Source organism: Oryctolagus cuniculus, chromosome 1 (assembly GCF_051225735.1).
Source record: "Oryctolagus cuniculus isolate XC-2025 breed Fujian yellow rabbit chromosome 1, ASM5122573v1, whole genome shotgun sequence".
NCBI classification, from domain to species: Eukaryota; Metazoa; Chordata; class Mammalia; order Lagomorpha; family Leporidae; genus Oryctolagus; species Oryctolagus cuniculus.
In genome coordinates, this window is record NC_142867.1 from 51,476,876 (window position 1) to 51,503,757 (window position 26,882).

General features: G+C 36.9%; 1 protein-coding gene across 5 annotated transcripts in view; it reads right to left on the bottom strand.

Annotated features, from left to right (window-relative positions):
* The window catches only part of PDE3B (phosphodiesterase 3B), a 182,905-nt gene that overhangs the window by 59,559 nt on the left and 96,464 nt on the right, over positions 1–26,882 (bottom strand). For all 5 annotated transcript variants that reach the window (XR_016218611.1, XM_002708827.6, XM_089311016.1 and 2 more), the window contains exons 2-4: positions 22,043–22,093; positions 12,808–13,056; positions 9,180–9,319 (exon numbers count right to left, since the gene is read on the bottom strand). Coding sequence is in view for 4 of the 5 variants with exons in the window: in XM_002708827.6 (XP_002708873.3) it covers positions 9,180–9,319; positions 12,808–13,056; positions 22,043–22,093 (440 nt within the window). In the remaining variant the exon portion in view is untranslated. The remainder of the gene's footprint in view (positions 1–9,179; positions 9,320–12,807; positions 13,057–22,042; positions 22,094–26,882) is intronic.

Here is a 26,882-nt window from a genome sequence, read left to right on the forward strand (position 1 = left end):
TTAATAAGGTTATCTTTTTTAAACAAGTCAATCTTTTTTAAAAGCAACTGTATAAACTTTATACCTATATGATGTCTAGATTTACAGAGCCACTCTTAAGATGCTATCAGGATGATATCATCAGCCCTCTTGAATTTCTGGGGTTCAAATAGGGTTGAAATCTTTGCAAATTATAAGGCACCGATTTGAGAAGCTGGTTCCCAAGGCCATTATTTAGGGTACATACTACTGTTAGAAACAAAGTATTAGATTTGATTATATGCCGGCGCTGCGGCTCACTAGGCTAATCCTCCGCCTTGCGGCGCCGGCACACCGGGTTCTAGTCCCGGTCAGGGCGCCGGATTCTGTCCCGGTTGCCCCTCTTCCAGGCCAGCTCTCTGCTGTGGCCAGGGAGTGCAGTGGAGGATGGCCCAGGTGCTTGGGCCCTGCACCCCATGGGAGACCAGGAAAAGCACCTGACTCCTGCCTTCAGATCAGCGCGGTGCGCCGGCCGCAGCGCACCGGCCACGGCGGCCGTTGGAGGGTGAACCAACGGCAAAGGAAGACCTTTCTGTCTCTCTCTCTCACTGTCCACTCTGCCTGTCAAAAAAAAAAAAAAAAAGATTTGATTATAGAGCAGATGGTGAGATGAAGGATGAACCACAGAATATGTTAAAAGCCAGTCTTTTCAGTGTAGAGTATATCAATAGTTGACATCCCACAGGGTAATTGAGTACAATTTGCCAAATTTTTCCCCACGGTAATTCTGTTGAAAAAGAGCAAGCTGTGAGTTAGCTTAAAGAATGAGTCTCCTTAATTTTCAAATAGAGCCATGAATATGTCTGTCTATATCACCGAGGGCTGGGTCACATCAGCCAATTCAAGGATAGCAGTTCAATTTCAGTCCTTGTGTGTGTGTGTGTGTGTGTGTGTGTGTTTTAAGATTTGTTTATTTATTTGAAAGGCAGAGTTACAGGAGTGATGAAGGAGAGAGAGAGAGTCTTCTATCTGCTGGTCTACTTCCCAGATGGCCACAACAGCCGGAGCAGGGATGATCCAAAACAAGGAGTTTTTTCCGAGTCCCCTGTATGGGTGCAGAGGCCCAAGCACTTGGGCCACCCTCTGCCTTCCCAGGTGCAATAGCAGGAAGCCGTATCAGAAGTGGAATAGCCAGGACTCAAACCAGCATCTATATGGGATGCTGGCGCAGCAGGTTACTCGTTACGCCAGAGTGCAGGTCCCAGTTCATTCTTTAATCCTAAGTACTAAAACTAGAATTCAAAGATGGATAACTCAATTGTCAAATAATCCAGAAAACCACTATTTAATCATTACTAGAACTTTGTGATCACAGAAACTGCATCCCAGGTTTGAATCTTAAGCAGAAGACGGGTTTAAGTGTCATAATCCCATACACCTGCAGTATACATGTTAGGCAAGCATTTAAAGACAATCCCAAACCTGTCACAAGAATCAAAGGGGACTCAGAGGAGCACTAATGGCAACAAAAGATAGGTGAAAAGTCCCATAAGATATGTAAAGAGGGGGCCAGCACTGTGGCACAGCGAGTTAATGCCCTGTCCTGGAGCTTCCGCATCCCATATGGGTGCTGGCTAGAGACCTGGCTGCTCCACTTTCGATCCAGCTCTCTGCTGTGGCCTGGGAGGTGGTGGAGGATGGCCCAAGTCCTTGGGCCCCTGCACCCATATGGGAGACCAGGAAGAAGGTCCTGGCTCCTGGCTTTGGATCAGCTCAGCTCCAGCCATTGCAACCATCTGGGAGTGAACCATCAAATGGAAGACCCCTCTCTCTCTCTCTCTCTGCCTCTCCTCTCTGTGTAACTCTTTCAAATAAATAAATAAATATTTTTTAAAAATATATGTAAAGAAAGATATTATGGAAATTTGCAGATGAAATTTCCATAGAATGAGGAGGATATCAATGTCTTAGTCTTAAGATGTGGTATTTGAGGTAAATTAAAGATATACAGTTGGGTGTCTGTTTTAGCAGCTAAGATGCCAGTGAGGATGCTCATATCCCATATCAGAATGCCTTGTATAGTGTCCCAGTTCCATTACAGCTTCCTGCTAATGTGCACCATGGGAAGAAGCAGATGAGGGCTGAAGTAGATGGGTCCCTGCCATCTACAGGGGAGATCTGGACTGAGTTCTTGGCTACTGGCTTCAGCATGGAGCAATTTGACTATTGTGGGCATCTGGGCAATGCTAAAGTGGATGGAAGCACCCTCTCTTTCTGTGTGTCTCTCAGGCTCCATCTGCCTCTCAAATAAATGAAAATAAATATTTTTTTAAAAAAAGAATATACAGAAATGAGAGTGAGAATATCTAGTCTAGTTAAGTTCCTTTTTAATTTAAAAAGGGGCACAGACATGGACAGAGAACATCAAAAGGTTGAGTTTGACTGGAATTTTAGGTGAATAAAGATGATGTTGGAAAGGTATTTTTGGTATTGGAAAAGAATGTCTTCCTCAAACAGTAAAATCTCAAGTCCTCTATGAGATCAACAGTGATTAAACTCTTATGGTGACTACCCAGGGACTAACATTTCTTTTTATCATGTCTATGCATATTACTCTTTTTTCTCCAACCAAACATGAATAATAAAATTTAGTCCTATATTATTCTTTATCCAAAAAGTTATTACTCTTCACCTAAATACATTATTTGTATATCATTTGCTTATATTTCAATTATTCTGAAATATAATTCAGCTTAATTTTCAAATGGAGTTAATCTAAGAACAAAATTATCAGAAAACCTCAAGGAAGAGATAAGACAAGTTATATGCCTATTCTTTTCACATAGAGAGCTTTCCAAATCATTCTTCTCTTCTCATTGTTTTAAAGGCTGCTCATCTTTCAAGAGAGGAAATTCAAATGTAGCAAATAAACATTTGAGAAATGCTCAGGATCACTAACAATCAGGGAAATGCAAATCAAAACCACAATGAGGGGGCCAGGATTAAGGCGTGGCAGGTAAAGCCGCTGGCTGCAGCGCTGGCATCCCACATGGGCACCAGTTCAATTCCTGACTGCTCCACTTCTGATCCAGCTCTCTACTATGGCATGGGAAAGCAGCAGAAGATGGCCCAAGTCATTGGGCCCCTACACACGCGTGGCAGACTCAGAAGAGGTTCCTGGCTCCTAGCTTTGGATCGGCACAGCTCCAGCTGTTGCAGCCACTTGGGGAGTGAACCAACACTCACTCACTCTCTCTCTCTCTCTCTCTCTCTCTCTCTCAAGAAACAATAAATGCTGGTGAGAATGTGGAAGAAAAAGTACCCTAATCCACTGTTGGTGGGAATGGAAACTGGTTCGCCACTGTAGAAGACAGCATGCTGATAACTCAGAAATCTGAATACAGACCTACCATATGATCTAGCCATTGCACTCCTAGGAATTTACCCAAAGCAAAAGAAATAAGCATATGAAAGAGTTATCTGTACCCCCATGTTCATTGAAGCTCAATTCACAACAGCTAAGATGGAATCAACCCAGATGTCCATCAACTGAAGACTGGATAAAGAAATTATGGTGTATGGGGCCGGTGCTGTGGCACAGCGGGTTAAAGTCCAGGCATGGAGCACCGGCATCCCATATGGGCACCGGTTTGAGTCCCGGCTGCTCTTCTTTCAATCTAGCAGTCTGCTATGGCCTGGGATAGCAGTAGAAGATGGCCCAAGTCCTTGGGCCCCTGCACCCGTGTGGGAGACCTGGAGGAAGCTCCTGGCTCCTGGCTTCAGATCGGCGCAGCTCCAGCCATTGCAGCCATCTGGGGTGTGAACCAGAGGATGGAAGACCTTTCTCTCTGTCTCTACCTCTCTCTGTAACTCTTTCAAACAAATAAAATGAATCTTAAAAAAAAGAAAAGAAAAGAAATTATGGTGTATATATACACTATGGAGTACTACTCAGCTGTTAAAAGCATGATCTCCTGTCTTTTGATACAAAATGGATGCAACTGGAAAACATTATACTCAGTGAAATAAGCCAGTCCCAAAAAGACAGATATCATATGTTTTCCCTGATCAGGGATACTAATAGAGTACCTAAAATGTAATATATTAGAGTGAAATGAACACTTTGACATTTGATGATTGTTTATAGCCCTTGTCTCTTATATTGAGGAAATGGTTTTTTTTCTTCATACTATTTGATGAACTCTTTTACTTAGTGTAGGGTTAACCTTACAATCATTAAGTAAACTGAAAGTAGATCTTTGCAAAAATTAAGAGTGGGAATGGGAGAGGGAGGAGAAGAAAGGTTGTGGGAGGGAGGGAAGTATCACTATGTTACTAAATCTGTATATATGAAATACATGAAACTTGTATAACTTACATAAAATTTAAAAAACTGCTCACCTATGTCAGTTCATTTAATTTTTCTAAATAAAGGTGCAACTCTGTCATGAGGTAATAGCAGGATTTAAAATCCAGACTAGGGATTTGAGCATTACTTTTTATTTATTTATATATTTATTTGAGAGGCAAAGAGAGAGAGAGAGAGAAAGACAAAGACAGACTGAAAGGAATCTCTCACCTACTGGTTCACTACCCAAATGTCTACAACATATTTTAGGGCTATGCCAGACTGAAGCTCAGAGTTAAGAACTCAGTTCAGGTCTCCCACATGAGTGGTAAGAACCCAACTGGTTGAGCCATTACTACTGCTTCCCAGGCTGTGCATTAGCAGGAAGCAAGAATCAAGGTCAGGACTGGGTATGGAACTCAGGTATTGTGATATGGGACAAATACATCATAACTGGTTTCTCTCTCCCCGTGAGTACTATTCTACAAACACTGGTAAAGCACTCAAAAACTTAATGACTAGAAAAACGGTGTGAATAGTCTTCAGAAAGTTCATGGAAAATGTGTAGCATGAAAAAACTATAGCATGGATTTCAAAACACTTAGGCACCAAAAATAACTTCTTTTTTTCCACAAAATGGTTTGACAGACCGTGATATAATCAAGATTTTGTTCAAGGAAGATTTCTAATGAAAGGTAGAAGAAGAATTCATTGGGGAAGGATACTGGAAGTTGCAAAGCTAATTAAGAGGCTAGTTCAAGAGCCCAAGTAAGTGATAATGAAAGCATGAAATACTGTAGTAAAGTTATCAAGAAGAATAAATAGAGGAAAAGATACTGCACAGGTAAACTTAACAACTATTACCTGTAAAATAAAGTAACAGGATACAAAGGTAACACCAACTTTTCTAAGTAAATCAATTCTGAAAGCAACTGCTAGACCAGAAGACAGCAACAGTCTAAGGGCTGGAAAAAGCCACAGATGAAAAAGCAGCTGAAAGGATGAGAAATCTGGCTTCAGAGATAGATTTCAAGAATGAGAAGTTCAATACTGGAATCATGTTGAAATCACAGTGTCAGTTAAAATCAGGCAAGGAATGGATCAGAATCCAAAGCTGAGTTCAAATCAAGGCTCAAAAACCTAGTAAATGTGCTGTTAGTTCTGGGCTATTCTAATATAAACTCAAGGTGATTCCAGAAACACAAGTCTATTAATTGGGCTACCAAAGTCTAAAGGTTCCTGAATTAAATGCCATAATTCATTAAAATCAAGACCTTTATTGTCTAATATAAGATGCCACATATTATACATGAGGGATCTTAGAAAAATTCACTTAAAGTGTGCATTATGAAAAAACTATGCATGAATTTCAATATTTTTGCAGCAAAATAACCTTACCTTTCAATCCCATTTTCCATGAAGAGTGTGAAATACCCTTATAGGTCTATATGATATTTACATAGGCTCCTTGTATTTGAATTAAATTAATTATAATTAATGAACTCAGATTTAAAATTTAGTTCCTTAGTCATACTAGGCCCATTTCAAATGATCAACAGTCATATACAGCTATGGCTACCATCTTTGGACAACACGTCATCACAGAAATTTCTACTGGACAGCAACAACCTATAGACTTGAACTTGAAAAGGAGTAGTGGTTGTGAATGCTTCATATATTCCTATCTTACCCTGTCTATGTTTAAAAGACACTCATAAATATTACTCAAAGACTCTTTAGTTTGTATATTAAAAAGGTTCCATACATGGTCAATTTAAATTAGATATACATAATACATAATTATTTTTCAAATATGTAAATCTTTTGAGTCATATGATTTTGTTTTAATGAAAGTTAACTGAATATATAAAATTTGCCTACTTTTACCATGGTGGGGAATCTTTTTTTCTGCCAAGGGCCATTTGGATAATTATAATACACTTCATAGGCTATAAAAATTATCAACTGAAAAATTAGCCTGCTATAGATTTACTGAATTTTGAGTCTTGCCTACGGTTGCCTTAGAAAGGCCAGATCAAATGATTTCCTGGGCCTTATATAGCCTTGCAGTAAACAGCCCCCACCCCTGTGAGAGAACACTTCTCAGTTCCTGATTTTTCTCCAGACCATGTTTCTATTTTAACATCAACCACCAGAGGTAGCCGGATAAAAATACTTTATCTCAATGTACATATCTAACCTTAACCCAACATATATCAAGTGTTTCTTTGACTACAAATACATTGCTGTTATATTAGTGTGAAAGATTAAAAAACAGAATTATTTTCTTCATCTTTTTTTTTTTTTTTTTTTTTGACAGGCAGAGTTAGACAGTGAGAAAGAGAGAGAGACAGTGAGAAAGAGAGAGAGACAGAGAGAAAGGTCTTCATTCCGTTGGTTCACCCCCCAGATGGCTGCTATGGCAGGCGCGCTGCGCCAATCCGAAGCCAGGAGCCAGGTGCTTCCTCCTGGTCTCCCATGTGGGTGCAGGGCCCAAGCACTTGGGCCATCCTCCACTGCCTTCCCAGGCCACAGTAGAGAGCTGGACTGGAAGAAGGAGCAACCGGGACAGAATCCGGCGCCCCAACCGGGACTACAACCCGGGCTACCGGCGCCACAGGTGGAGGATTAGCCTAGTGAGCCACAGTGCCGGCCAATCCCTTTTTTAAACCTAATGATAACCTCAATATAATTGTTCCTTGATTAAGAACTACCTGGCACATTTTAGGTTGTTGACTTCACTTTCCTATATCCTGCTTCTATTTAAAACAAAACAAAACAAAAGACTATCATGTTTATACTCTAGGTAAACTTTGGACCAAAGCTTATTTTCCTAACAACATTTTTCATACATAAGTCTACACATCATTTCATACAATTTTTCTTTTACAAAAAATAAGTCTACCATTCCATTATATTATAGAAAATTCAAATTAATAAGCCATATAAGAATTGGGAAAACATAATCATCTGATTATATTTCATACATGTTAACATAAATTTTAATAAACAGCTATGATCCAATCCTGCCATCTACTGTTTCAAATGCAAAAAGACAACGTCTCAAACTAAAAAAGTACAACACATGCTCATTAGTAATAGAATGATTAAACGTGGAATGTATGCTAATTCTAATTTTATTAAATAGATAATTCAAGAGAAGCTTATAACCCATACAAGAGATCAGTACCTGGCTTCAAAATACAAAGTAACAAACTCTTTGTTACCAGGATTACAAGGATATTTCAAAAAATTCATGGAAAATGGAATTAAAAGATAATTTACTTCCACTTTGACTATGACTGTGTCTAAATAAAATCAGAGCTGATGAACTCAAAAGGTTTCCATAGCCTTGGCAACTCATGACAAGAGCCTCGGGTGATTACTGACTCCATAAACAAGAGTGTCAATTGTTAAATCAACAACAGGAGTCACTGTGCACTTACTCCCCATGTAAGATCTCTGTCCTTAATGTGTTGTGCTATGTGAATTAATGGTATAACTAGTACTCAAACTACTTTACACTTTGTATTTCTGTGTAGGTGCAAACTGTTGAAATATTTACTTAGTATATACTAAATTGATCTTCTGTATACAAAGATAATTGAAAATGCATCTTGATGTGAATGGAATGGGAGAGGGCGCGGGAGATGGGAGGGTTGCGGGTGGGAGGGAGGTTATGGGGGGAAAAAGCCACTGTACAATGGCAAAAGGAAGACCTTTCTCTCTGTCTCTCTCTCTCACTGTCCACTCTGCCTGTCAAAAAAAAAAAAAAAGCCACTATAATCTAAAAGCTGTACTTTAGAAATTTATATTTATTAAATAAAAGTTAAAAAAGATAATTTACTTTGCTACAAAAATTTTTTTGAAATCCATGCATTGGGGGGCTGGTGCTGTAGCACAGCAGGTTAACGCCCTGGCCTGAAGCTCCGGCATCCCATATGGGCACTGGTTCTAGTCCCAGCTGCTCCACTTCCGATCCAGCTCTCTGCTTTGGCCTGGGAAAGCAGTAGAAGACAGCCCAAGTCCTTGGGCCCCTGCACCCACATGGGAGCCTCGGAGGAAGCTCTTGGCTCCTGGCTTCAGATCGGCGCAGCTCCAGCCATTGCAGCCATCTGGGGAGTGAACCAGAGGATGGAAGACCTTTCTCTCTTGTCTCTACGTCTCTCTGTAACTCTGTCTTTCAAATAAATAGAATAAATCTTTAAAAAAAAAAAAAAACCCATGCATAGTTTTTTTAATAATAAATATTTTCCATGAACTTCTGAAGACCCTTTATTTGTATTGACATTCAGAAGATTTCAGTTCCTGCATTGTCCCAGACTCATTTACTTGTAGTTAACTTATGTCTTTCATTTATAGGATTAGCTCTGTTCAGTTCCGTGTAAATTCTCAATATATTATAGAATATACTGGTAGTCTCAGCCTCTAGTAGGACAGAGTTTAAAAAGTTTTGCCACCTTAGACCTAACAACTGTAATGAGCCCTGGGAACTTGTTCTTCCTTTCACAAGTCAGTAACTGCTGACTTTGGATATTACACATTGAATTGGTGACTACTCCTATAATGGTAACCTTTAGAAATGTAAAAGCTTTCACAATACTCTGTATTAAATGGATCCCAATTTCCCTGAACCATTTCACTAGCTCACATTCCTAAGGCTCCCGCTTGCTGTGTACCCAATCCACCTAGATTCTGAGGGAGGTTTCCAAGAGTCAGCTTCTCTATTACACCATATTATTACTACCCATATTGTAATTCACCTAAAATACTTCAAGAATTGCCTTTTACATTTTGAATTATTCCACAAATTATTCACGGAAACAAAGTGGGTGCATTAGAATGTTTCATTTAATGGCTCCGGGGATTTTACCTTGAAGTGCCAAATTCCTGGTTAGGCCTTCTGCCATTATTGCGTTCCCACCTTGAAGACTGATCAATAGGTTGCAGTCCTGAAGTTCCTGAGCTCCTCCTCAGCTGTGGAGTTGGTAAACTGTTCCTATTATTCAATCCCTGTTGAATAATTCAACAATGGTTAAAATTTTCAGCTTTTAATATGTTGTACATGTAATATTAATGATAGTACATGACTAACAATAGAAACTATATTCTTAACATATAAAGAAGAAACGAGGCATTTCATTCTGAAAACCTGCCGATTTACTACAAATTTCACATTATAGCTGCTGTTCAATGTATTTTCTTCCTACTAAAAAGTGATTGCTGAACTTGATAGAATTTAAACTAGTATTTTTCTTTTGCATATTATACTTTAACTTCCATTAAAAATAAAGAATTGGAAATTTAAATATAAATATGTAGATAGATTCTGAAAATTAACATCAGAAGTCAAGCTTAAGATCAGAGATGATCAGTCAATATATTATTTTATATTTTCAGTACAATGCTGGCTAATGTACAGAGTGGTGAAACTGGAGAAACTTCAGGATCCTGAGTTACCATTTGAAATAATGATAAAATTAAACAGAGAATACTTTTTGCATTGATATTTTACACTAATTTTGAAAATATTCTCAATCCAAATGTTCAATTGATGAAAATATCCCATTTTTACCATTGTGAGTGTAGTTTTACTGAGATCTATATAGCCCAGTTTCTGTTTCTTATGAATTTTCCCTATCACCAGACACTACAACAATCTTAGAGAAATACTATATTTAACTTAAGCTTTCCCAAGGATACTGATTTTGTTCAGATCTAGGGTTAACTATGATTACTTGGAAATTCAGTGAAAAAATTCCTTATGTAGCATAATCCTGGCTGATTATAATGTAGGTTGTTATAATCCTTCTTAGTTTTTAACATATCTATAAGATATTTACATCATATGGTATGTTCTTACTCCCTTTTTCCTTACTGGGCTTTTTTTCATAAATGTTGTTGATCTTTTCTGAAGTAACATCAGGATTTTAGTATGCTTTTCTATAAGAAGGGACAGATATGGAATTTTCCCAAGGAGTTTATACAACACAAAGTAAATGAAGGTTTTTTTCATAAGGATTGCTTCCAGGTCTTTATATGAGCTACTCATGTCAGTATTACATGATTACAGCATCCAAAATTAGCCTGATACTGCAATGCTCAGGAAATGAAGTATTCAGACCTTCTATCTAAGTAATATTATGTTTAAAATATTTTAAAGTGTACCAAATTTTTTTATTTTATAGATTTATTTATTTATTAATTAATCTATTTGAAAGAGAGAGGGAGAGCAATATCTTCATCTTTTCACTGCCCAAATGTACACAACAGCAAATTCTGGGCCATGCCAAAGTTAGGAGCCAGGAACTCCACTCAGGTTTCCTATATGGATGGCAGAGGCCCAAGTAGTTGGGCACTTTCATTGCCTTTGTAGACAATTCACAGGAAGCTGGATCAGAAGCTGAGTAGCTGGGACGTGAACTGGCACTCCGACACGGGGTGCCAGCATTCCAAGTAGCTGTTTAACCTGTTGAGCCACAGTTCTGGCCCCAAATTTTCCTATGTAGCAAACACAATAACAAACATTATACTGAGATCAGTATGATTTTTATGATTACAATTTTAAGAATTATTTTTTTAAAAAATTACTATAATAGGCAGAAACAAATGAAACATAAAGGTGTAAATGAATTCAATAATATAATATAAGGGGGCTGGCATTGTGACATGGCAGGTTAAGCTGCCTCCCGAGACACCAGCATCCCAAATGGGTGCCAGTTCAAGTCCCAGGTGCCCCACTTCCAATCTAGCTCCCTGTTAATGTGCCTAGGAAAGCAGTGGAAGATGGCCCAAGTACTTAGGCCCCTGTACCCACATGGGAAACCCGGATGAAGCTCTTGGCTCCTGGCTTCAGCCTGGCCCAGCCCTGGCTGTGTGGCCATTTGGCCATTTGTGGAATGAACCAGTAGATGGAAAATCTCTTTCACACTATCTATCTCCCTTTCTTCTCCCTCTCCAATCTCTGCCTCTGTAACTCTTTCAAATAAATAAAATAAATCTTTGAAAAAAAATTTTCGAATGTATTATTTTATTGATGACTGTTATCCTCTTTGGAAGTTTTCTTAGAGAGCAGAGTTCTAAAGTCACATGACTAAGCACTCTTGTTAACTGGGTCTTTACTAATGCAGGTGCTACTGTAAAAGCTTTTTGAAAATAAAAGCTTCAGGTACAGGCATTTTAGAGCAGCAGTTAACCCGCTGCTTGGGACACCTGCATCCATACAGGAGTGTCTGGCTACTCTGCTTCTGATCCACCTTCTAACAAATGCATACTCTAGGAGGCAGCAGATGATGGCTCAAGTATTAGGTCCCTGCCATCCACATGGGAGACCCAGGTGGAATTTTGCACTCCTGACTTCAACCTATCCCAGACCCAACTGCTTCAGAATTTTGGGGAGAGAACCAGTAAAGGGAAGATCTCTCCACATCTTTACCTCTCTCTCTCTCTCTCTCTCTCTCTCTCTCTGTGCCTTTCTGATAAAAATTAAAATAACAATAAAAGCCTCACATAAGTATCTATGACACAGATTGTGATCAATAATGTTCAAATCCTTTTACCCTAATTAAGCCTGCAAAATGTTTCAACGTTTCTAAAACCTAATGCTGAGATCTGGAAAAATAAAATTAATTGATGATAAAAATCCCTTCAAAAACTACAGTTAAGTTTTTCTCATATTTCCTTTTTTTAAAGTTCTACATAGACTATTACAATTAACAAAATTAACATATTTGAATTTCATCTTCTCTCTTGGTCAGTTTCCTAGTTGTGGAATAAATTAGTTGAATTAGAGTAATCCCTAAACTGTTTCTTGTTTCAAAGTTTGATGATTTTCATTATTGATAATAAATCAAACAAAACAACTAAAAGCACTCTGAACAAGCATTATGTATAAGTATGCCTGTCCAGTAGAACAGTATTTGTTATATCCTAAAGGAAATTCTGTTTGAAATATTGGTATTTAGAGAGAAATTAATCCCACATCTGATAGAAAAATCAATGCTTATTGGGCTATGGTAATTGCCACTAGGTACAGGGGGAAAAACAGGGTTCAGAAATGGGAAAATCATTTGAAATAAAGCTGTGTAATTCATAAACTGAATATTACAATGAAGATTTCTTCATTTCTTGGTTCAAGAACAAATCCTGGATTCTAAAGAATAAAATAGATTAATGACATGACCTGAATACTATTTTTTTGTATAAACCTGGAACTATATTTGCTTTTTTCTTCCTTTTCCTAACAATAACAATGATAATAAATGATTGTTACCATTCAAGTTATAATTATAGTAATATCAAAGTAGAAACTGAACACACATCTAGAATTATTTGAGTTTATAACTGCCTCTAAAGTCCCTAGCAGCTCAGTATAATGTAAAAGGAGCTGGTCCTTGAAGAGGTAACTGCATTTTATATAATATTTAAAGGGACAGTTTTAATTTAAAAACAATATTATTTATAAAAATAGGGCTGGCTGATAACTGAGTACTGATTTTGACCTTGTGAAGTTTTCGATCTCCTTTCTCAGCTGGGTCCTCTATTTCTGAGCAGGGGTAAAATCCAGGAAATGGTGTGAGAGGATTAATCTTTGGCCTACAGGAACCTGAGAAAGCACCCATCAAGCTACTGATGCTCCGTAAGGAAGAAATGACTTGTGGGGGAAGGCTTGGATCAATTAGAAGATCTGACACCATATTGCGAGCCTCATTCAGCACTGAAAGATCAACTCCATTTCCTCCTCCAGAATTCTAGAAAAGAAGAAAAGCAAAATTATATATTTGTTTCACAGAAAAATTAACATTTAAGAAATATTTTCTTTAAATAAAGTCTATCTAATATTATCTAAGTAATTTATTCCTTTAAATTTAAATTTTCGTTTATTTGGACATGGCATAAATTATATAACAAATGGTATAATTCTAAGTTGAAAATTTTTTTCACTATGATACACTTTAATTTTTTATTTATTTTTCATTAGCTTATTCATTACATTTAATGATATTCATTACTGGCCCACTGTAATTAGTACAGAACTAAGTCTATTAAATTTAAAATCTGTAATTTGTATATTTCACTAGTTTATTGAGCCTGTCCATTCGTTTACGTCAAACTTTCTTCTAAACATAAAGAGCATTTTTTCATTTACCTTGTTCACTAAAAAAGCAGTCTAACATATCAGCAAGGCTTTGTTTCAAAGACTGCCCAGTTTATAATCTGGAATTAAAACCTAACTTTGTGACCTTGAGTAATTTATTTCAATCTGAACATTTTAAAATTTATTCAATGTTAGATGAGGATAATATCCATCTAATTAAGGGCTGACAAAAGAAATAAATCTGATAATATATGTGAAGTACACAGAACACTCTTTAGTACATGTACTTAAAGTGCAATAAACATTATTATTATTAATATTATGGAAATGATGACATAAAAACAGAAAATTGGAATCAAAGTTCAAAAGTGACAGCAACAACTTTAAGATGAATGGTCAATATAAACGTCAAAAGGTAGCATTAGGCTAAGCCATAAAAATTTGGTAGGAAAAATTTTTTTAATTCAAAAGATGAATTATGACACTGATATATACATAAGATATAATTTCAACTTTTTGACAATACATATATACGATATTAAACTCAATTATTCATAGAAACAAATGGACCAATAATGAAAACAGTGAACTAAATGTTACTTTTTGTAATTTTATTGTTTCTTGAACTTATATTTGGGTATGTCTGAAACTGATAATTATTCAAACTTTTTGTTCACCAGGAAACTTAAAGTACCTGCAACACATTTCAGTATTGAGAAATGTTACGAAAGGCTAAAATACTTTAATAACATCTTTGATCTTTGTGGAACACAAAGTCTGGATTTTAAACATTCCCCGTTATCACGACATAGCCTAGTTATTTCCAGCCTTTATCTGTTATAAATAGCATTAAAATAACACTTCTCTATATATATCACTGTGAACAAGTAAGCATACTTCTGATAAACAGGTTCCTATAACTTGAATTCCTGAACCAAAGCAAATGAGCATATTAAAATTTGATCACTGTTCTAAAACCTTCTCTGGAATATGCTGATCAAGTCTACCCCACCCACTAATTGTATATAATGGCACTTTTTACCCTACAGCCCTAATTATAATTGGATAGCATGAATTTAATTAATCTCTACCTATCTCATAGGCAAAAAAAAAAAAAATAATCTCATTGCTGCTTCAACCAGAATTCTCTGATTACTGTAATTCTCAATGTTCCCTGCCATATTTCCATAGACTTTGTCTATTTATAATCTCATTTAACTACTACAAAATTCAAATGGAACATGTATGAAAATAGAAGATTTTTTCAAAAGCATTATTTTCTAAACATTATTCAGGACAAATAGGAAAGGACAATTCACAAATTTACCAAAACAGTACATTGTGATTTTCACTTTAACAGTACAATGTAATTAAAATTCACTATTAAATACTTCTGACAACATGAATGCCTAATTCATTTTCATAGACAAATCCTTTTTCATGGTCAATTTCTCTTTTTCTCATATTGTAACTTTTTTAATGCCTTAAGTTTTCCATTTTGGTATTTCTTCTTTTTCTTGTCCTTTGTTTCTTTCTTCTTGCTTTCTTGGGGGCAAAATTACTAGAACTTTTTTTAAAATTATATTATGATTGACTCACAGAAATTTTTTTACTGTAATACTTTATACAGTTTCTCTAGTGGCTGCTCTTGGTAATATAACATAATTCTGTGATTTTTTCAGTCTACTGGCATCAAAATTTCACCACTTTTAAGTTAGCACCCATATGGGATGCCGGCGCTTCAGGCCAGGGTGTTAACCCGCTGTGCCACAGCGCCAGCCCCTCCAAATTCTTTATATACTGAATTATAGTTTCAGTGCTACAGAACAGGAGAACCTATTATTTCTATCTAACTGTGTTTTGTTTCAGGATGGCATTGTGGTGTAGCAGATTAAGCCACCCCTACAATGCTGGCTTCCCATATGGGTGCTAGTTTGAGTCCTACGTGCTCCATTTCCTATCCACTTCCCCTCCATTATGGCTGGGAGAGCAGTGGAACATGGGCCCCTGTCCCCAAGGTGGGAGGCCTGGATGGAGTACCAGGCTCCTGGCTTCAGCCTGGCCCAATAGATAGAAGATTTCTCTGTCTCTACCCCCTCTTCTGTAATTCTGTCTTTTGAATAAATAAATATTTAATTAAAAATAACTATGCTTTGATATCAATTATCCAACCTCCCTCTTTCCCTCATTTCCCAATCCTCCCAAAGGTTTAGTAATCACTATTTTAAATTCAGATTGACTGTTTTTAACTTCCACATGACACAAAACATGCAGTATTTTTCTTTCTGTGCCTGCTTATTCCATTTAGCAATAATGACTGCCAGTTCCATCCATTTCATTGTAAATGCCAGGATTTCATTCTTTTATGGTTGCATAGTATTCCGTTGTGTATATATATATATCACATTTTCTTTATCCATTCATCAATGAATGGACATCTATTGATTGATTCCATGTCTTGACTATTGTCGATAGTGTTGCAAAGAACTTGAGAGGGCTAGTGTCTCTATTATTTAACTTCCTTTGGATTTATATGCTGATTTAATTTCCTTTGGAGATAATATACATACATATTCTCAGAAGCGGGACAGCAAAGTCCTATGGTAGATCCATTTTTAGTTCTCTGAATGATTTCCATACTGTTCTCCATAATGGCAGAAGAACTTTCCATTCCCATTAACAACATAAGGACCCCCTTTTCTCCAAATACTTACCAGCTTGTAATGTTTTTCTATTGAATAATAACCATTCTAAGTAGAATGACATAATAATTCATTGTGGTTTTGACTCACTTCCCTGATGGCTAGTGCTATTGAGCACTTCTTTTTAAATTGTATTAGAGAAAAAGAAAGAGAAAACAGAGACAGAAAGTACCCATCTGCTGGTTTGCTCCTCAAATGCCCACAATGGCCAGGACTGGGTCAGGAGCTAGGAACACAGTCCAGGTCTCCCATGAGGGTGGCAGAAACCCAATCATTTGAGCCATTGCTGGTGCCTCCCATGGTCTGCACTAGCAGGAAGCTGATGTCAGGAACCAGAGCTGGGAATCAAACCCAGGCAACTCCAATTTGCAACATAGGCATCTCAACTAAGAGTCTAAATGCCCATTTCTGGGAATTTTAAAATGTTTTTCATGGGGTTGGCGCTGTGGTGAAGTGGTAGAGCTGCCACCTGCAGCGTCAGCATCCCATATGGGTGCTGGTTCAAGACCTGGCTGCTCCACTTCTGATCCAGCTCTCTGCTATGGCCTGGGAAAGTAGTACAAGATGGCCCAAGTTCCTGGGCCCCTGCACCTGTGTGGGAGACCTGGAAGAAGCTCCTGGCTCCTGGCTTCAGATCAGCGCAGCTCCAGTCGTTGCGGACATCTGGGGAGTGAACCAACAGATGGAAGACCTCTCTCCCTCTCCCCACCCCTGCCTCTCTGTAACTCTACCTTTTAAATAAATAAACCAATCTTAAAAAACAAAAAAGAATTCATTACCATTTGTATTTTATCTTCTGAAAAAATATCTATCCGGATGCTTGGACTGTTTAACTGTATTGCTTGTTTATTATTGAGTTTTTTGAGTTTGTTTTATACTTATATCCTTTGTCAGATGAATAACTACTAAATGTTTTCTCCCATTATGTCAGCTGTCTCTTAGTTCTGCTAATAGATCCTTTTACTGTGCAAAAGCTTCTTGATTTGGTATATTCGCATTGGTCTGGTTTCATTTTTCTTATCTGTGTTTTCAGGGTCTTATCCAAAAAAATCACTGCCTATGCAAATATTTTAAAGTGTTATGTTTTCTATTAATAGTTAAGTAGTTTCACATCTTACATTTAGATATTTAATCTATTTTGAGTTGATTTTTGTATAGGATAACAGTTAGGGATCCTGGTTCAATCTTCTGCTTATGAATATCTGGTTTTCCCAACAACATTTATTGAAGAGACTGTTCTTTCTCTGGTATGTGTTGCTGGCACCTTTGTCAAAGTCCAGTAGGCTATACACATGTGGAATCATTGCTGGGATCTCTATTCTGTTCCATTATTCCATATGTCTTTTTATTCTAGTACCATGCTGTTTTGATCACAACAGCTCTGTAGTATGTCTTAAGATCTGGTATTATGATGCTTCTAGCTTTGTTCTTCTTGTTAAACACAATTTTGGCTATTTAAGATCTTTTGTGCTTCCATAAGAATTTTAAGACTATTTTTTCTAGTTTTATGGAAGAATGTCATTCATATTTTGAAGGGGACTGCAGTGAATCTGTAAATTGCTTTGGGTGGCCAGCGCCGTGGCTCACTTGGCTAATCCTCCACCTGTGGTGCCAGCACCCCAGGTTCTAGTCCTGGTTGGGGCTCTGGATTCTGTCCCAGTTGTTCTTCTTCCAGTCCAGCTCTCTGCTGTGGCCTGGGAGTGCAGTGGAGGATGGTCCAAGTGCTTGGGCCCTGCACCCACATGGGAGACCAGGAGGAAGTACCTGTCTCCTGGCTTTGGATTGGCGCAGCCACAGCATGCCAGCCATAGCATCCCTTTGAGGGGTGAACCAACGGAAAAGCAAGACCTTTCTCTCTGTCTCTCTCTCACTGTCTAAGTCTGCCTGTCAAAAAAATAAAAAAATAAATAAAATAAAATTTATTTGGATATGGACATTTTAACATTAATGCTTGCATTTCATGAACATTAGAGATCATTCCATTTTTGTTTTCTATTCCTTTCATTAGTGTTTTATAATTTAAAGATAATATCAGTTCACATTTTCATTCAGTGATACTATGTGTCAGGCACATGTTATTAGTTTAATTGGCCCTCTGAAGAACTGCTAATATTTTCAATTTATAGATGAGGTTCAGAGAGACATAGAGACTTGCCTAACTTTCCAGCAAAGAGAGATTAATTTGTGTTAGACCAACTCTTGTACCTGGAACAACTCTGAAAAGCTAAAATAAAATACAAAAAGCAAATGCATTAAGACATAGCACACCAAGCAAGCAGCCTGAGCTTGAGAGGACAAGAACTCAGCTAAGACTAAAAGGAATCCAACATTCTGTACTACTTTTTCCCCTCTCAAGGAACTTACTGCTGATTCATAACTCCTACATGGTAAACAGGATGAGAAACAGAGCTTTTAAGAGCATAAGGAAACAGAGTAAAGCACACTATAGTCTCAAGAGGCTGGGAGACCAAATTTCGAGACTAAGGCTATGAACACAAGGAGGGGACATGAAAGACCAAGTAAGATCTCAGACAGATGGGAAAAAATAGCCAGCTTAAATTCAGAGCTGCTTTTCCATTGAAGACGTTTGCCAATTTATAATCAGTATCCAAGAGATGAAGAAATCCTAAAAGAATTCCTCAAATTATTTCTATTTAAAAGTAAAATAGAGCTTTCAAATGAGAATTGATCTATTGGATGTCTGTTTGGGAAAAAAATGTACCTAGGGTTATGTACCACACGATACAGAATTAATATCAATTTTCAATCCTACTCAAACTGAACAATAAATTCCAGACACATTATAGAACTGTGAGTTAAGCAGCCATTTGAGACATTCACATCCCATATCAGAGTGTCAGTTCATGTCCTGGCTAATCCACTTCCAATCCCTCTCTCTTCTAGTGCACCTGGGAAGCAGTAGATTAAAAGCTCAAGTCTTTGGGTTCCCATTACCCATGTAGGAGACCCAACTGGAATTTCTAAATCCTGGCTTCAGCCTGGCCCAGACTTGGATGTGGAGGCCATTTGAGAAATGAACCAGTAGATGGGATATCTCTGTTTCTGTCTGTCTTTCTCTCTGTCACTCAGCCTTTTAAATAAATAAATTAATAATATATTTTTTGAAGATTTATTTATTTATTTGAAAGTCAGAGTTACAGAGAGAGAGAAGAAGAGGGAGGGAAGGATGGAGGAAGGAAGAGAGAGTGAGAGAGAGTGAGAGAAAAAGAGATTCCATCCACTGGTTCACTCCTCAATTGGCTGCAATGGCTGGAGCTGTGCCAATCTGAAGCAAGGAGCCAGGAACTTCTTCCGGGTCTCCTACACAGGTGCAGGGACTCAAGAACTTGGGCCATCTTGTACTGCTTTCCCAGGCCATAGCAGAGAGCTGGTTCAGAGTAGAGCAGCTGGGACTCAAACTGGTGCCCAGGGATGCCAGTGCCACAGGCAGTGGCTTTACCTGCTATGCCACAGTGCCAGCCCCAATAAATAATATTTAAAAAATAAATAAAACCTCTAGGATATAACCTAGAAGAAAATCTTCATGACCTCAGAGCAGATATTTCTTTAGGAATACACACACAAAAAAATCACTAACCAAAAGGAAATTATTGGTAGACTAGCACTGAATTAAAATATTTACTATTTTCATGTATAAACACCATTTTAAGCCAGTGAGATAAAATTTTTCAACATACATTAGATAAGTACAATATATATAACACATATATGTATCTGTATATATTCATATATTTGTGTCCAAAATACACAAAAAACTCATACTGATTGCTAACAGTCAGCAAACAGCAAACCTGAGAAGATATCTGTGTAGCCAACTGACATACGAAAGGCCTTCAACCACATGAAACACCAGTGAAATGCAGATATTTAAGCCACAAGACAGTTAACATCTATCAGGATGATTTAGAGAGGACAGCACCAATGTTGGTGAGGATACAGGTAAACATTAACAAGTGCTTTGGAAAGTCGTCCAGCTCTATCTTCTAAAGGTAACACATCCTAGCAATTTTTCCAACATACATACCCAACAAAAGACATCAATGTTGTTCCAGCAGCATGATTTGCAATAGTCAAAAATTTTAAAGTATAATAAATGTCCATTTATTACAAGATAGACATTAATTAATGGAATACTAAATAAAATGAAAATGAATGAATTGCTGCTTTGTGCATTTATTAATTGCTGATAAAATTTTGAAAAGAAAAGCAAAAGAGAAAATATGTGTAAGGTGGTCCACTTACATAGAATTTAAAGACAAGAAAAAGTAGTAATGGCAGAAATCAGCATTGAGATAACACATGAGAGACAGTGACAGCTAGAGGGGAATATTAGAGGATTTCTGGGGTGCTGAATTCTACTTCTCAATGATGGTCACATATGTGGATTCAGTTTAAGAAAACTCATCAAGTTAATCAAGCTGTATACTTATAAGCTAAGTACTTTTACATACAAATGTTAGATTTCAATTCTTAAAAAGAGGTTTTGGAATGCAAAGAGGGAGAAAAGGTAAAAGTCAGAAAAAAGATACAAGTACTTAATATTATACATCAGTCTGACAACAAGTCTACCACACTCTAGGCAATTACTGAGTATTTATCTTTAGATTTTACCATTAGTTTAGATATTTGCTGAGTTGGGGAACATGAATGATGATAAAGTTCACCATGTAGGTTATGGAACCATCTTCATTTAGGTAAGATGTGGCCTTCTCCTTGACTTCATCTGACAGCAAGTTATATTATTTAGCTCACACCAAGTCCAAATTTGGCCTGTTATGACTACTCTATTCACAGTTTAAGAGAAAATAAATCAGCAATTCAGCTGGATATTCACTTAGCAAAAACTGCTATTGGGAAAATGAGCTAAATAAATCTAATAAATAGAGATAACATTTTTGGACTATAAATGATATAATATTTATTAATGTTCACCCATTATTGCAAAAAAATCAGGTTTCAAAACAACATATAAAACATATCCTTCTTCAGAAGAACTGATAAAGAAAAGATATATACACAATGGAATATTATTCAGCTATAAAAGAATGAAATTCTGTGAATTACATCAAAATGGTTACAACTGGAGCCTATCATGTTGAGTGAAATAAGCTGGACACAGAAAGAAAATACCATATGTTCTCCGTTATATGTGGGAGCTAAAATTTAAAAAAATCAAAACAACAGAAAAAAAGAAATGCCTGTGTGTTATGCTGCAAATACAGTGTTTTGTCAAACTTTATTTTAAATCTTTGTCAGATAATTAAGAATTATATACTATTACAGCTTGAATGATTTTGTAACTATTTTAAAATTTACTTCATATGACTGAGTTAAATAAATTTTCATCTGATGATTGTTCATAGGCTTTGCCTATTCTTCTGATGAACTATGGTCTTTTTTACTTCTAATGTATTGGACTCTTTATTTATTGGAACCTTTGATTATGATGTAAATTAAAAATGTGTTACTTCAAAAAAATAAAGGAGTAAAATAGCAATAAAAGAGTTACTTCCTATATAGAACGTCTTGCCAATTGCTTTGCTCTGTCTTACATATTCTTCAATCTATTTTTCTGCCTCTGTGATCACTGGACCACATCAGAAAAGGAAAAAAAAAAAACCCACTTCCTTAAAACAGAAATATTAGTCTATTCTGAACTCAAATTACATTTGCAGTATTTCCAAAAAAAAATGTATTTTATTGTTTGGTTTCATATAATTTTCTTTTTCCTTAAAATTAAAAGACATTTTTTAAAACCTAGCTCTTGAATGCTCTGGCTAACTTATTTCAGTAAAAGTAAAAGAAAAATCTTACAGCACAGAAATCTTGTGATACAACTTTAAATGTCAAAGTTTCATTAAAGATATTAATTATTATATCAGCAATAATGGAATATATATAAAAACTCATATTTACCTGATAATGAGGTTTACACCACTGCTTTAAGTCCCAATCCCAAAGAATCATCTGGAAAAAGAAATTCAGTTGATTACACAATAGAATTAAACAAACATAAAGATAAAATGTAGCATTTCAATTGCAGATATCTGAACTAATTTAAAATTTGGGAGAGGAATTGGGAAGGTGAGAATAAAAATAATCTCTAGACAAAACATTTTAGTTAATCTGTAAATGAAATTCAAAAATAAAGAATAATCAGATAATTCACTAAAATATGGTATATTAATTTTTCAAATACTTATTACCACAAAAAGGAATATAAAACCAAAATCACATCCAGTCATAAAAAATATGAAAAAAATCCATGCATCTTCAGATATTGTTCCCCTCTCTCCCTTGTCTTCAAAGGTCCATCTTCATCATTTTTAAAACCAGTGTTAAGGGATGAAATTATTTCCTTACCAGTAAAGCACTTCTGTGCCCGGCTGCTCCACTTCCATTCCAGCTCTCTGCTATGGCCTGGGAAAGCAGTGGATAATGGCCCAGGTCCTTGGGCCCCTGTGCCCGCGTTGGAGACCCAGAACAAGCTCCTGGCTTCGGATCAGTGCAGCTCTGGCCATTGCAGCCAATTGAGAGTGAACCATTGGATAGAAGACCTCTCTCTCTGTCTCTGCCTCTCCTCTCTCTGTGTAACTTTGACTTTCAAATAAATAATAAATAAAAATCTTTAACAAAAGAAAGGAAGGAAGGAAGGAAGGAAGGAAGGAAGGAAGGAAGGAAGGAAGGAAGGAAGGAAGGAAGGGGTAGAGAGAGGTAGAGCCAGAGAGAGAAAGAGGTCTTCCATCTGCTGTTTCACTCCCCAGATGACTGCAACGACCAGAGCTAAGCTGATCGGAAGCCAGGAGCCAGGAGCTTCTTCTGGGTTTCCCACACAGGTGCAGGGATCCAAGGAGTTGGGCCATCTTCTACTGCATTTCCAGGCCATAGCAGAGAGCTGGATCAGAAGTGGAGCAGCCAGGACTTGAACCGGTGCCCATTTGGGATGCTGGCGCTGCAGTCTGGGACTTTAACTCACTGCGCCACGGCGCTGGCTTCTCTCTCTATATATATATATTTTAAGATTTATTTATTTGAAAGTCAGAGTTACAAAGAAGCAGAGGCAGAAACAGAGAGAAAAACAGAGATCCTCAATCCACTGGTTCTCCCTCAAAATGGCTGTAACAGCCAGAGCTGAGCCAAATGGAAGCCAAGAGCCAAGAACCTCCACCGGGTCTCCCACGCAGCTGCAGGGGGCCCAAGCACTTGGGTCATCCACCACTGCTTTCTCAGGCCAAAGCAGAGAGCTGGATCAGAAGTCAGGCAGCAGGTACTGGAACCAGCATCCATATGGGATGTCGGCACTACAGGTGGCAGCTTTACCTGTTATGCCACAGTGGCAGCCCTTAATAACTATATTCTCAAAATTAAGCTGGGCACGTGCCCTAAGGCCTACATTATTCTATAAGACTACAAATCACATTAGCTAAAATGCCATTTCAATGTTATTGTTTACATGTATCTATTTAATTTGTATTATTTGAATTATATTATATTATATCACCAATAAAAATAAGTGGATCATAGGTTTTCTAAAGCCTAAGGTAATGATAAAAATAGTAACAAGTAACTCAAAATGAATGTTAAAGCTAAATCAGGAACAGAACTCTAATGCAAACAGAATATAAACCTGTAGGCATAATAATCCCATATAAATGTGTAAAAACAAAAATGTTATGAGGACATATAACAGCAACTATCTAAAAGCTGATTTCTCTCTCTTTTTTTAGACCGATCATTCATTCATTCTACATACTTCTGCACATTATCAACTTTCAAACTTTATCAAATAATGACAGGAAGCCAGAAAAACTTCAAACAAAGCATAAAAACCTCTTTGATACACCAACAGAATTTTTCTAATACAAGTACATACTGCTTTATTTTATGAAATTTGAAAATATTTGTTTCTAAAAGAGAAGAGATAAAAACAATAAAGGTGAGATGTGTTTCTTGTAGGCAGCAAATAGATGGGTTTTGTTTTTTATTCCATTCAGCCAGTCTGTGTCTTAGTTAAGGCCATTTACATTCAAAGTGACTTGATAAGTAACAACTTTGCCCTGCCATTTTTCATAACTATTCCGATTGTTTACTTTTTATTTCCTTTGTACTTTTATTGAGAGCTTTCCTTCCTTTATCTTCTTCTTCAGTACTGACCGTGTTTCTGTGCTTCTGTGTGCAGCACATCCTTAAGTACCTTCCGCAGGGCAGGACGGGTGGTGACAAATTCTTTGTTTCTGTTTGTCATGGAAGGTCTTTATTTCACCTTCGTTCATAAATGAGAACTTTGCATGGTATAGTATTCTGGGTTGACTGCTTTTTCTTCTTAAGACTTGGACTATATCTCGCCATTCTTTCCTAGTCTGCAGGATTTCTGATGAGAAGTCTGCTGTGAGTCTAATTGGAGATCCTCCAAAAGTAATCTGGCGTTTCTCTTGTGCACATTTTAGAATCTTTTCTTTATGTTTTACTGTGGAGAGTTTGACTACAACGTGTCATGGTGAAGATCTTTTCTGGTCCTGTCTATTAGGAGTTCTCTGTGCTTCCTGTATTTGGATGCCCCTTTCTTTCTCCAAATTGGGGAAATTTTCTGTTATTATTTCACTAAACAGGCCTTCTAATCCTGTTAGTGGGAATGTAAACTGGTAAAACCACCATGGAAATCAGTTTGGAGATATCTCAGAAATCTGAATATATACCTACCATATGACCCAGCCATCCCATTCCTGGGAATTTACCCAAGGGAAATGAATAAGCAAAGAAAAGAGTTATCTACACTGCCATGTTTATTGTAGCTCAATTTACAATAGCTAAGACATGGAATCAACCTAAATGCCCATCAACTGAAGACTAGATAAAGAAATTATGGGATATGTACTCTATGCAATACTACACAGCAGTAAAAAAAAAAAATTAAATCCAGTCATTTGCAACAAAATGGATGAATCTGGAAAACATTATACATAGTGAAATAAGCCAGTCCCAAAGGGACAAATACCATCAGTTTTCCCTTATCTGTGATAACTAATAAAGCACCTAAAAGGAAATCTGTAGAAGTGAAATTGATACTTTGAGAAGCAATGACTTGAACAGCCCTTGTCTTGACTATCAAGGAACAATTTTTTTTTAATGGAGAGTGGGACTGGGAATGGGAGAAGGAGGAGGAGGTTGGGTGGAAGGGTGGGTAGGATGAGAATCACTATATTCCTAAAGTTGTATGTGTGAATTTTGTACTCATTAAATAAATGGTTTCTTTGGGGTAAAAAAAAAAGAAAAAAATAATAAATAAATAGTTCAGGAGATTCAAAACAAAAAAACGTATCATTTAGATTCTGTGGTCCTCAAAGCAAAAGCACTTAAAAGATTAACCATGCTGACAGATTTATGAAACAAGTAACACAAATGATAAATATTATGCTGAAAGAGAGAACAGATCAAATAATTTCCAAAACATACTTTCCATATGACACTTTGGGAATCACAGAATAGAAAAGGCATTAAATGTAAAAGAGTTACATTTGTATACAGCAGTTTCTTTGTTGCTGAATAAATTCAGGCATGTCAAAATCAACTCTTAGTAATGCATAATACACATGAGAAGAAATAACAAATTTTTAATGTGCTTATAACTGAAAATCCTATGCTAAAATATTTTTTTTAAAAAAATTCTTATTTGAAAGGGAGAGAGAGAGAGAGAGAAGAGAGAAAATGAATGTATGAATCTTTTAGATCCATGGCAGGGACCCAGTTACTTCAGCCATCACCTGCTACCTCCCAGGGTATGCACTAGCAGGAAGCTGGAATCAGGAGTACAAGTGGAATTCAAATGCAGGCAATTCCAATATGGGATGCAAGCATCCCAACTGCTATGACAAACACCTGCCCCAAAAGGATCCCTTCTTTTTTTCCTATTTAGTGATTATTTTGTAAATGATGATAAAGACTGGGAAATCAGACATAGAATCAATTCTAAAAGGAAATCCTTTATTTGTGCAGCAAAAGTCTTTGCAAATCAATGACAGTATGACAATAAGTTGCACACTGCTCTTATTCACAGAAAAGAGCTGGTGGATAAAACACATGTACTAGGCATGATTCAATGTTAAAGAAATAGTACAAATGTAAAACACTCCATTTCTGGCCACAAAGCATACACATCTTTTCAGTTTGCTGTGAAAAAATGAAACAAATAGAAATTTATTAAAAATCAAATATAAAGTAGGACCAAATATAATAAAAGAGGGTTTTTTTTTTTTTTTCAAAAAAATGCAAAGAACTGAGGCAGGTGTTATGGTGCAGTGAGTTAAGCTGCCATTTGGGACACCCACATCCCATATTTGTGTGCCAGTTCCAGTCCTGGCACCTCTGCTTCCAATCCAGCTTTCTGCTGTGCATCCAAGAAGGCAAAAGACGGTAGCCTAAGTACTTGGCTTGGAGTAATCAAATAGAGTCCAGGCTCCTAGCTTTGGCCTGGCCCAATCCTGGGTGTTGTGGGCATTTGAAGAATAAACCAGCAGATAGAAAATCTCTCCCCAGCCTGTTTGTGACTCTTGTCTTTAAAATAAACAGTAAATAACCTTTTTTTAAAAAAAAATGCAAAGAACTGTCATATCTCATGCTTTTTAAATATAATGCTCATCAATTTAGCAACCAATATAGCACTAAAAGTAGTCTTCATTGAGAAATTCTTTATAATTACAGTTATATAATATATATGACGTCTAAGCTTAACCTGAATATTCAAAACCAACAGTCAACA